Source organism: Rhea americana, unplaced genomic scaffold, assembly GCF_003343005.1.
Source record: "Rhea americana isolate MKP2758 unplaced genomic scaffold, rheAme1 scaffold_67, whole genome shotgun sequence".
Classification (NCBI taxonomy): domain Eukaryota; kingdom Metazoa; phylum Chordata; class Aves; order Rheiformes; family Rheidae; genus Rhea; species Rhea americana.
Window position 1 is genome coordinate 2877879 of NW_028186834.1, and position 12980 is coordinate 2890858.

Consider the following 12980-nt stretch of genomic DNA (forward strand, 5'->3'; position numbering starts at 1 on the left):
CCTGAATACGGGTAGTCAGACACTGCATTTTATCAAAAGCTCATGTTTAAACAAGGATATATTTTAACTCATTATACTTCAGCAGCCAAGTTGCCCTTCTAGAATAAATATTTAAAGATTTTCAAAAGTATGTGTATGCCTGCAAGTACTGACAGATGCTTTTCAAATTTTGGGAGGRGTCAGTAATGACATCATCATCACTATCACTAGTATTTAAGTATCTGATTAACTTTCAGGACAAAAAGACTACTTAAATACCCTCTCTTCTTTTGAAGACCTCTGACATAACCCATCCCACCCATTTTAGACCTCTGTWTCAACAGATCAGGAAAGAAAAACAAAAAGTCAGAAGATTCTTTTAGCAATACTTCAGTATCTAAAGTGCAAGGGTAAACAACTCCACTTGATCAGAGCTTTTGACTTCTGTTCATCCTTCAACACGCCACTTTAGTTCTTGCCTGATGTTTAGAAACCTGACACATTAAAGCTGTGCCCACAATAAAGTCTTCTTGAATCTCTGTGTAGGTTACTGCTGAAGTACTGCAACCTTTAGACACCTTAAAAGTTTAATTCTGATCATCAGCCCAGTCATAGTAAGTAGTTTCTTTTATAGATATCCTTAATCATTCTTACGAAATTCGGTTCTTGAGCAGCCTCATTCTTCATGCTTAGGGGACAAATTTTAGTTCAGTTTTCTTTTCAAAAGCAGGGAGCTCAAAAGATGTCTTGATCTACATGCGGAATGTGAGGCATCAGAATTAAAACTAGAGCCAATCAGAAGAGACATCTCTACTCCTCTGCTGGATAAGAGACATATTTAGCAATGAATAATATTTTTCTTGAAAAGTTTACGGTTGAGAGTAAGGGAGCGAAGGTAAAATGACCTTTCAAAAAACAAAGTTTGGGACAGAAGGTTTTAACCAACTTTTTCTTGTCTAAACTTTTTGTTACTCGTTTTTGCAACTCCTTTAGTTACATAAGGAAACCATTATGTTCAACAGACAGCAAGCTGGCAATATTATATAGAGAAGAAAAGCAAGATGTACTTGCAGAAACGATATATGAACAGGGCCAAAACATTTAGAAGTCCACCACTGCTTTGGGGAGAAATTGAAAGCATCATCTCCCAGCAAGGCCTACACACGGGACCGACCTCTGAAAGCAGCTGCATCTGAGAAGCTGTTTTCCAGGTTTCAACTAGAAGTTGGAGCAGCAACACTTCCCAAAATATCCATGTAGGTGCTAATTGATAAAACTTGAGAAACAAAAGCAATTTATGCTGCATGGGGCCAGGATGGACATCTAAACTATGTTACCTAACGTATCGCTGTGGCTGGGTTTCCTTATACTCCCGAGTATAGTTTAGTTCCACAGTAATTATTAGGTGTGTTCACATATTTGGAGATGGATATCAAGTGTTTTTTGAGGGGCAGTAGAATTAACTCTGCCTACATATATTTGTCTAATAAGCAAATATCTGCTTGCAGAGACCCCTCCAACTCTAACCCCATAAGCTATCCTTTAAACTTAAATACCTCCCATTAAAAATTCAAAGAAACAAAGACAGTAAGTAGTTTTAAGAGATGTTTAAAAGCGACAAGCACAGACCTGAAAACAACTTTGGGGAAAGAAAGGGAAAGTTAGAAATATTAGACCTTTTTCCCAATTTCAACTTTCCTTGTAGATTACTGTTTACAGGATTAAGAGATTATCAGCAGACTCAATTAGTCTGTAATGATCTGACATTGTTATTAATCATGCATCCGTAAGAGAGATCGGAAAGATAACCTATTTGTCATTTAAATACAGGGCTGATGTCTAGCAGCATAAACATGCGTAGGATGCCTTCAAAGAAGGATAAGAAGGCGCTGCAGCTGGTTCTATCTAGGAGAAACTRGCTGTGCCAAATTTAAGCTAAAATCTTAACTATTTACCTGGAGTGGACAACATTATTTTTAGAAATCCTGCTCACTAGTTTTTCAACTGTTATCTATCCTGTAAAATTACAGGTTTAGGAATTCACTTGTGAAAATGAAAGAGAAGAAAATAATCTTTAACCTGTTACTTGGCAGGGTAGTTAGTACTCAATTTCTAAGACAAATTTTGCCTGCAGGAAACCAAGAAGTAACACAGAATAAAATTGAAAGCTTCACATTACTAATAARTGCTCAGATATTAAAAGCTCTCTTCCATTAAAATTCACAGACTAGCAATCATTGTTTAAAGATAATGGTCTAACATCAGCTAGAAAAAACAAAAGATTTAATTTCGTGAAATGTGGCATAATTGGAATATGAAMCAATAGAGGAATAGATAATGCACTTAATTTTCCACAGGTGAAGACTTCAATAAATCATCTGTGAACTTGCCACAAATGAGTCCTATTTACTGAAACTGGGAAGCTGTAAGAGCAGTCTGCATTTGAGTTGGTGTTTGGCTCAGAAGAGATGTCAAGAAAACATGTGGAAGAGTAATGCTTATGACAACACTCTGTTGACCACAGGTTGACTGTCCCCCCCAGTCCAAAACTGAGGGGATACAGTTATCAAACGTAGGTGGGCTTAACTGTAGCTGGAAAYTATCAACTCATTTCATACTTGGAGCAATACTTGTATTTCTCCACTTCAATGGAAATAAATCTTACTGCTTTCTTACTCCCTCTTTGGAGAAGCAGACAGCTTCCAAGGTTTCTGCTTGTGGGAAAACRTGTCTTAGAAGGGGTTTGTTGCAAGTCAATGTATTTTGCAGAAGCTGAGTTTACACAGCCAGACCTCAGCTCCTCAAACACGGCAGCCCCCTGCCAGTTTCCTTCGTCAGGCTCTGATTCGCACTGCCAYGGCCAGGGAAGTGGCCTGCACTTCCCGTCTTTCCTGCTCTTAAGGTACATCCAGGGCTGCCAGCAGACTCAAGGGTCAAAAGATGTGGGGAGAAGATAAATGAAGATCATAATACTTACTGATTGAAAGAGAAAATAGAAAGTTTAGGGCCAGCAAAAAAACAGCCCGTGAGAGGGTAGTAGTAAAGCACTCATTATCCTTATTTTGCTTCAGCGCACATGAAGCCYAGAGAGTGGCCACGTGTCTACAGAGGACCTGCAGCACCTGCCAGGATACCATAGATGGGGAATTACATGGACTATGCCAGTGGTGCATTTGGTTCTCTGACTACAGTATTTGCAGGGTTAGGTTGTTTCTAATGCTGCGGACTTTTCATTTTGAAGCAATTTTTAAGTACTCTAATGCAAAGCGTAATCACACATTGATTTTTCCATTAAAACTACAAAAGTCTTAAATACCCTAGGRGTGCTGGCTTCAATTAGTCCCTATTTGTCCATTCTTTTTCTTTCGGTACCATTTTGCCATCCCTCGGTGTAGGAGGAAAGGAAGACTGTCTATTTAAGCCAGAAGTACAATCTTCTTTTATGYGAGTCCAGGTAGAAATAGCTGTAGATAAATTTCCTTCTGTACAATAGGGAGGAAAATKATGCTGGTTTCTGGTCATGTTCATTTTTAAATTACAGTATGGGAAAACTGAACATATAGATAGCCAAACTACACAAGTTTGCCTTGAGTCTAATTTACTGTGAACGTGTTTTGGTTTTTTTTTATTAAATCAACGTTAAGTCCTGCAGCTCTTCAGAGGAGGTTGTTCGTACACTATCATCCTGAGAAGCCAGGTGTCCCTAACTGCAGTCTCTACATTGTCATCTGTTGAGCTGCTGGGTGTAAGTTTTGTGCTACCAGCAGGAAAATCCTTTGCTTTTGTCTCTTTTCCAGAGAGCAATACCAAAAGAAAGAAAAAAAAAAAAAAAAAAAAAAAAAAAAAGAAAACTTACTCAGGGAAGCTCAGGGTGGATGCCATTAACTGAAAGCCAAACACCGGTCTGTGTCAGTGTGTTAAGTTCCCTACTCAGCCCCTGCTATCTGTTTCTGTGCATTCAGACTACTGATTGCCTAGTGTAACTAGAAATCCTACTCCAGCAAACATACAGATAGAGACACCATATAAAAGGCAGAGCTGAAAATAATATCCAGACTACAAGATACGTATCTTCAGGCTACTCTCCAAAAAAAAAAAAAAAAAAAAAAAAATCTGAAGAAATGCAGCTGAGTGAAATGATTAAAGAAATGAATCGAAAGGAGTCAATGAAGCCAAGTTTGAACTACATGGGTTGGAGTTGTGTTCTTCTGGAATCTGATCAATTAGGTTGTTCTTTCAATTTTTTTTCTATCCCCAAGCTCAACCTTTTTCAATAACAACAACATCAGAAAACCCCAGCCAATTTCCAGCCTATGAAGAAGCAYCTAATTTTCCTGTAACAGAAGTCCTACCATTGTCAGGTTATACTGTGCCTGAGTCATCTCCAGATGACAGCCATACATTTTTTTGCAGACTACTTGAAATAATCTGTCCTCCTAAAAACCTATTTGCCAAGTGCCTTATGAAATACATTTCCTTAGTGATCTTTTGAAAAGCTATTTCTACACACAATGCCTTTATTCTGAGCAAAACATTAATCTGCTAGTACCAGTGCACTTAAAAAAAAAAAAAATCCATCTTAAGTTCTAAGAAGTCTTTCTAATTTCTCATTTAAAGAAAGACTCTTGTATGGTCCACTCAAAAGTTTCATGTAGCTTTAACTTATAGCCGGGTTCAGCCGTGTTCATGGTGTTTACAGTGGCATTTAGTATTATCATAGAATAGCTTACATCATTTTAACAGTCACTACCAAAAAGTGGCACAAAAGGGCCCAGGGGAAGGGCACTAGTGCAAGACTCTGCAGACACATTCATACATAGCTTTTACAGCATTTCGTTCGTGGCATTTGTGGCCTTGGTCCTCTACCTTGCATCTCTTTCTGCTTTTCCAGCCCTTCCCTTTGCTTGTTTTATTTGAAYGTAGACAGGGACTGTCTTCTCTTTTATAGCATTTACTACAGTCTCAGTCTCTAGCTGCTCTTGTTTTCTTAGTAAGACCAGAAAAGAAGCTATTTCTACTGTACCAAATCATATGCAATCAACATCGTGACCGTCTTCAGGTTGAGACTCACCCTGCATATTTGACAAACATACTTAAGCGTTAGAACAAATCAAAATAAACAAAACAAAACCCCCACACAGTACCTTTCAAGAAAGATGAAGGCACTGCACACAGATTATGGTAGGCAATTCCCTTTCCTGCTTATTAAAGAAGCTGAAGGTTATTTGCTCTCCAGGCATGTAGGTGAAATTCATTTTACAGCAAAGGTCCCCAAAGCAGGAGAACAGCTCCAGGCCATTTATGAAGGGAGAGAGACAGTGGAGAGAGCTGATCTGCACTGCTTGGTACAGGGGAGCTGGCTCTGTCGGGTCAAAATGGGACAGGACCAGCAGGGTCCCAATTAGGTAGCTCCAGCTCCAGCTCCTGCTCTTGCCAGCTGCTGCTGCTCCAGCAGTGCTTTCATGCATCCACCATGATGTGCAGCTTCCCTAGCAGCTGGAATTCTTTGTTCTTTCTTCTGAAAGCAAGAGGCTAGGATAGGCAGAAGCCTCATCATGTTCAGGAGACAGAAAAACATAGCCTGTACGCCAGCAGGCACACCATAAACCCCTTCTGCTGTACAAACAGAGAAAAACATTGCTCCAAAGGGCAAATTGGAAGCACATACAAAGAAAAGCAGTGGTGATGCAGCAACACTAAAGGACATTCCTATTTCAACTTATTTACTGTAGTAGGCCTGAGGCTCCTGTATACAGAATAATTAAGGCTTTTTGCAGAAGCACAAAACTGAAGCTGCCATGGGAAATACAACAGAAGCTTTAGAAGCAATGAATTTTTCATCTGGGATAGTCATAACTTGCTTTATCACAGAGTGTAAGTTTAGGTCAGTCAGATCTAGTTTGATGSCAAGACATGTAGTTGCTTTTATATAAAAAGTGGTTTTATACTAGATTAAGAAGAAGGAAGCCTTGGCTAGAGAACTGAGCTCCTGGCATAGARTGGTCCGCACTGAGGCCCATCCTTGCCAGTGGCTGCAAGGAGGTGTGCCCCACGCAGCTTTTCTTCCTCCAGAAGCTAGCCACCTCTTAAAGTTTCCTAAAGATTTTTTTAATTTACAGTTTCAACTATGAAAGTGCCTTTTTATTAATGTTTATAATTATTGCACTAAATGGATCTCTCTTTTATGGGTTCCTTGCCTTATATTCTTCTTCTCTGTTTGCAAAGATCCAGTTACAGTCTCCAAACTCATTCTGAGGAGCTTGTTGCTGAGGTAAGAAGGTCCTTCAGTTCTTCTTGTTGCTCAGGGCAGGTTTTGAAACAGCAAGAAGCTACCAGCAGCACCTCATAACCATTTAGTTAGCTTTCTGATCACTCCACTGCCCTTTACCAGCATAATGGAAGGAAGAGACTGAGCAGCTACAAAGACCGAATCGATCCCAGTTAGGATAGGCTGCACATTGAGAGGTTTTAAATGCTAYTAAAACTTTGCATTTAATCAAAGGGCTGTCAGCCTCATGTTTATAAGCCCTGTAGCAACCCAGCTTCTGCTGCTAGAGATGAAGAAATTTATTAATATATGCTGACGTAAACCACAGAAAAAGATAAAGTCCAGCTATATTTTCCTTGCTATTCATGACAGCACACGCTCATCCAGACCCTCATAGCCCTTCAGCAGAGAAGGAGGCCTGCTGTCCCAACGTGAGCAGAAAAGCCTTATCACTGATGAAGGTAATCCACATAGAATAAATCAGAGTCTGATCTGCTCCACTCGTATAGACTGACCCACTGGTAGCAGTTGAGTTTCTCCACATGATTCAGGAGAGTTTTAGGTAAACAGCATCAACAGAGACTGCAGGGAGTATGCCACAGCCTATCSAAAACCGCAAAATGCCTCATTTCAGGATCAGGAGCATTAAGCAGACACTTACATGTGCTATCACATCTTTCTTGAAGCCAACAGYCATTCCATATGAAGGCATAACACTGGGCAGCCTAGTATATAAAAACAGAAGTAATTTTCTCCAAAATACTAGGACAAATCTGCATTGCTCTCTTGGGGCAAATCTGTCAAAATTTAAGCTGAGCAGTGCCTGGAAGTCCTCCCTCCCCCGTAATGGATATAGCAGCGCTGATGTGGCCACTAGAGCAGTCCCTTCTCTCCACTGTGAGCATAGCGAAGCATCAGGAGGAACAGACACATCCACACCAAGGATTTCAAATCCCCAGCCAGCCTCTCCGGGCTTTAAGCAAATAGGATAGTGATAAGGCCCGGGAATAAAGTGAGCACAAGTTCACTATATCGAACAACAGTAACAACGGCCACCAGCCACCCTAACCATGCAATCAAGCGTTCCTTGGTCACGGCCCCAGGTTGAATGGACACACTGCTGAGTGTCCAGTACCYGCACAGAAAATAGAGCAAATCTGGGGGAAAATAACAGAGAAAGATTTGACCCTCCCAGCTACCTTCCTCAGACGAGGGCCCTTCCCTGTGCAACCTCAGGCTGCTCCAGCACAGTGGTGCCCACGTCGCTTGGTCACTCTTTGCCTCCCTCCCTGCCTCCTTCACAGCAGCTGTGTCACCCCATCTCGAGTCCGCCCAAGTTTCATACCACCTTCCACAGCAATGCAGTAAGTAGGCTACCACTGTCAACATTCACAATTCATTYTCATAAATTATCTCAAGTGCTGCAAAATAATGCGACACTAAAAAAGCACCAGTTCCTGCTCRTGTCTTTTGCTACTTAGCTTTTTCTCATCGTCAGGAGATTTATGAATTTAATCTCCGTTTTATAGAACTTATCACTTTTAGCAACTGCAAGAAGAAAATGCTAAACTGTTTTTATTGCTGTTAGATGTTCAAAGACATCTTGCTATGTGCTGTCATTTACATTTCACATTAAATGTGAAATATGTTGGGAATGAGCAAATATTTGTTTTAATTTGACCCATCTGTTAAAAGAAAAACAAAGAGGATTTCTAAATCACTATATTTAAATTCAGCGATTTGTAAACAATTTATATGTTCATTTCTTCTAGGTTAAAACTGCCCTAAAGCATCACTCTTATGGAATCTACAAATTAAATTGCTTTACACTCTTCTCCTGGATGTAGGCCACAGTTTCCTACTCTTCAGTTTATTAATTTATTTCCCTACCCAAGTTAATTAGCAAGGCTTATATTAAGTGCCATTTGAAATATGCCACAGAAATCATTTTGAGGAATTCACAGAAGTATCTACCGGCTCCAGAAAGCTAACAGCGCACAGAAAGCGTCAGATATTGGTGTTTAATTCCCTGAAGATAAAGGATGAACCAGTCGCTTTCATTTAGCTTGTTAACACTTCTGCAAGCAGTCTGATCTGACCTGTTCCACGCTAGACCAGCCCCGCGTACAGTAACGAAGGACAGGAAGAAGYGCCACAGTATTTTACCATTGCCTCTCAACCTAGCTAGAAGTTGCTACAGGATTGGGATCATAGGCTGTGCTTTAACGTAGTTGGGGATGTTTATTTACACGGGGAGCAAGTTCCACAGACAGGTAAGGATCCCACAGTAGCTCTTAAGTTAAAGAGCAGAGCCTTTCTCTGCTCYCTCTCTGCTCTGTGCATCATGCTTTATTTAGCATTTATTAAGCTTCTACCCCAGCAGCCAGTACATTCAGCGCAGTAGTACTATCAAGAGCCTTTTTAGTCACACTAACCCAAGTCTCCTGTTCCAAACCATGCCCATGTGATTTGCATTACCAGCAGACAGCCAGGGCGAGGAGCCGATTTCTTCTTCGGCTGCATGGCCCGGATAGGAGGAAGAGCTCTGTGCAGCCTGAAGTGTCACATCTCCCACTTGAATCCCTTGTCACCCTCTCTGCCTGTACAGCACGCAGCCCTACCTTTCCCCCCARTTTTCCAGCAGTAGGCCATGTCAGTCTGATTTTTCATTGTGCTTTCACTATAGTCTCACCTTCAATACACACACACACTGGAAAAAGGGGCAGATGCACCAAGACTCCTCGTAGCTTCACAGGGCCACAGTCCAYGGCAAAAGCAGGACTAGCTGAGGAAGCACAGAATGCTCAGGGGGAGGAAGAAAAAAAAGGAGGGGGGGGGGGAAGATCGTACAAAGTCTTACAAGTGGACAGACCCACAAGCTTCAATTCCCTCTCTGGAATATGAAGCAGAGCACCAAAAAGCTACACAGAAATCCTAGGTCTACTATACATTCATACACAAGTTGGTTCATTTATTATATCTGGTATCATATTAAGCAACCCAACAAAACACGACCTAGCTGTAATTTAGCCAGGATATGATTAAGGGTACCTCTAAGAGCATCAACAAATGCAGAGACTACATGGATCACAGCCCAGAAAGATTCCAAGCTGGTGAAATGACAACTTGATTAGTTTTTGTCTGACAAATGTGGCGCGAGAGATCAGAATCAAACATAATACCAAGGTTATAGGCCTTCAAATAAAACCAAGGGGAAAATTTTTTTTTTAAATCGGGGGCAGGAAGACCAAATCAGCTCTCCAGACCAGCTTTCTTAATGCTTGAATGCAACGCAGACACAACTGAAACCAAGTAAATACCCTCAAGGGAGCACCTGGAATTAACAGGGGCATGTCTTTAGAGTGGAGTGGGACAAGCTTCAGATCTTGCTCGATATTTTCTCTCTCATCAAAAACCTTACTAAATATGCACATATTTGTAATTTAATAGGAAAAATGTCAATATAGACATTYTGATGTAATAAAGCTACTTTATAATCAGGCCACTGCGCCTATCGATATCCCAAAGGTCAAGCAGCAATACCCTACTACTCATTTTCATTTCTTTGGAGGAAATTGGATTTTTCCCTTCTGCCTTCCCTCCCACCTGGTCTAATGACAAAAAGAATTAGTCAAACACATGCAGAAAAATCAGGCTGCTTAAAATACATCATTGCATCCAAAAGCATCCCTCTTTCTTGTTTTGGTCCAGTTTTAAATCCTACAGCCCCCTTTTGGGGGGGGTTGGTGAGGTAAGATGGCAGCTTTCCTTCCATTCTGGGAAGAGGGGGTTTGGGGAGGAGAAAGGGAGGCGAAGCAGGACACAGCACTTACCAAGGAATAAAATGATCTGTCTCCTGGAGTTCTTGCTCTCTGAACTTTCGCTTTTCCTTAGATGCTGCTCCTGGTATCCATATTCACCCTTCACTGCAACAGTTCCTTTCTTGTGGATCATCAGGGYTTTCATCATGCTGCGGCACATGAAGGCCACAGACCCCAGCACGATGATGTACACAACGAAYGCGCTGAAGATGCTCGCCTGAAAGACAGGCCATTTGGAGGAGAGGCTGGTACAGATTGTCATGTTGTGCCTCAGTTCAGGGACATGGTGCCTAGGCTTGATGCAGGCAGTCGCACCTCGGTAGCCCTCGATGATTTCCAGGGGATATTCTGTGCCCATAGCAAAGAGCAGGGGCAGAGCCACGACAACAGACGTGACCCAGACAAAGGCGATGAGCAGCTTCACCTTGCGGGGTCCAGAGACTGCCTTGAACTTGAAGGGGTGGCAGATAGCAACATACCTCTCAAAACTGAGAGTGGCCACGTGCAGCACAGTGGCATAGCTGCAGGCTTCAAAAAGGAAGCAGTAGAGCTTGCAAACCAGGTTGCCATTAGGGGTAGAGAAGGGGCTCCATATGGCACTGAGGAACTCACCGGGCATGCCGAGCAGGATGACCAGCAAGTCGGAGCAGGCCAGGCTCACCATATGATCCGTGACCTCTTTCTGCAGGTAGCCTTTCTTCTGCAGGATTCTGGTGGTCTTGATAGTGACACTGTTGCCCAAGATCCCCGCCACAAAGACAAGGAAGTAGATGAAGGCCAAAGTGATCTTGATCCAAGGAGAAACCTCAAACTCGGGGACGTGACTGTGATCRATGACGTGAGAGCAGTCTGAAGGGGATGTTTGTTCTGCCATGAGCAAGCCCCCTACACTCTCCAACAGTCAGATTCACGGCAAAAGGTCCTTTCTTTCTTTGCCCCTCTTGCGGAGGCTGAATGCAGTCAGGTACGACAAAAATCTCTCAACTAGCCACACCTGAAAGTTTCATTAGTTACGGTGGCTGAGTCAATACACTGAGCCTGTATTGAGATAAAGAGAAAGCGTTTCAGCTGTTACCTGTTTTTGTGATGAATGGGCCTTGCTCCTTTACCGTTTTCCTTCTTTCTTCTTTACTAAGTCAAGATGCCGGTTTCAAACACTTTGTGCTGTGAACTGCTCTTCTTTCAGTCTTCACTACTTCCTCTCTGAGCAAGGACAGCTTTCAGTCCTAGCCTTTCCAGGAGGAAGTAAGCACGTCTGTGTGGTTATAGCTGCTCAGTTAACCATTAACCTAAATCTTTGCTATCCCTAGTCACTGACAGCAAAGCATGTTTACCAAAAAAAAAAAAAAAAAAAAAAAAAAAAAAAAAAAAAAAAAAAAAAAAAAAAAAAAAAAAATTAAAAAAAAGCCCAAGTCTGACACTCACTTCCTGTAATAAGAGCTCCTTCTCGGGGACAAAAGATTTCTCCTACAGCTTTAGTTAGGGTGAGGCTGATTGCGTGACCAGAGACTGAAGAGTAAGTGTCTGTTCATGCATTTAACATTAACTGGGCTTCAGACTTTGGTTGTGTATGTGCTAACACTATCGTGTTTTGCTACTTTATATTTCCTTCAACCAACATCTGCTGCAGTGGTGGCTGTTACGCAGCTTCTGTGGCCACACGCTGTTTTACATCAATGGGAGGGTCTTGCTTTTAGCTACCGAACTGATGGCTTCTTAAACTACCTGTTTAGACTGTAAAGAACCTTATAAGAAGTTTYAAAACAAGCTGAACTCTGGCTTTAGACACATTAATAGTCTCCCTTTAAATTTCCATCTCCTTATGTTAGATAACAAAAATAATGAAGTTAGTAATCCTAATCATGCTCATCCTTTCTAATAATCAGGACTAGCAGGGGATGAAAATGTACTTTCCTCTCCTGTGTCTCACGCCAGGAAGAATGAATTTAATACAGTCTTTAGTTTTAGTTTCAAACTGTAGCACTGAAGGCTCCCAAGGTAACCCCCTGGAAACATTTAATTAGAGGGTGTGTATATGGATTAGGAAACCTTTAAATTACAACGCAAAATGGCAGAGCAGCCTTTGCAGTTATGATCAGAGAGGGGCCCAGTATAGTGATCTGCTCCAATACCAAATCTAAGAACAGGGAGTTCACAAAGTGATTTTTATTAACTAGACAAGCTCATGTGACACTTTCAGCTCATGATAAAAGAGGAACATTAGAAAGCTGTTATTAAGCAGTCTCCTCACATTCAGTGGTTTATCACTGTACCTCAGCAGCCCAAGTACCCGAAGAACAAAAGATACCCAAAACAGGATAATCAGCACCTGTTTCAATGCATTATTTATACAGTCCTGTTCCAGAAAAATCACCTCAAACCTTGCACAACTTCAAGCCCTGTAGTCCCAGTCATCTTTCCTTATGTTTGATAATTCACATTTGTTCTGCTCAGACAAGCTTTCTATTATTACCCAATTTCTTTCACTTAATTTTACTTTATAAAAGTGTGAACAAAGATTACATATGCATGACTGAATTGTGGAAATGAAGCTAATTAAAATTTGCTGCTTACCATCAAAGGGGAAAAAGGGAGSGAGAGAGTAAAAGAGAAAGAAGAAGGCCCAGTAGGATTAGATCTCCCCCTTTTTTTCCACACCAATTATAAAATGCAGAACACAATTTTGGAGTTTTCAATATTATCTTTAGAACATGCACAAAGTTTATTAAGTTTCTAATAAAGAGCTGGTGCCGCAAAGGGGATAGGAAGGAAGGAGACAATTTTGGATACTAATAAACTGAGACCAAAAAAAAAAAAAAAAAAAAAAACTTACTGCAGTTACTGGACTAGATAAACCAGCAGTGAGTGTTCTAGGGGTAGGTATAAAATCCCTATCATGGAAGATAGTAAAA

The 12980-nt window shown here is 41.3% G+C and overlaps 1 protein-coding gene across 1 annotated transcript in view; it reads right to left on the reverse strand.

Moving 5' to 3' along the window:
- GPR39 (G protein-coupled receptor 39) overlaps window positions 1-10942 on the reverse strand; it is a 76539-nt gene extending 65597 nt beyond the window's left edge. The window contains exon 1 of the mRNA XM_085320939.1: window positions 10081-10942. Within this exon, the coding sequence (XP_085177065.1) occupies window positions 10081-10942 (862 nt within the window). The remainder of the gene's footprint in view (window positions 1-10080) is intronic.
- Window positions 10943-12980: the final 2038 nt, after the last annotated feature.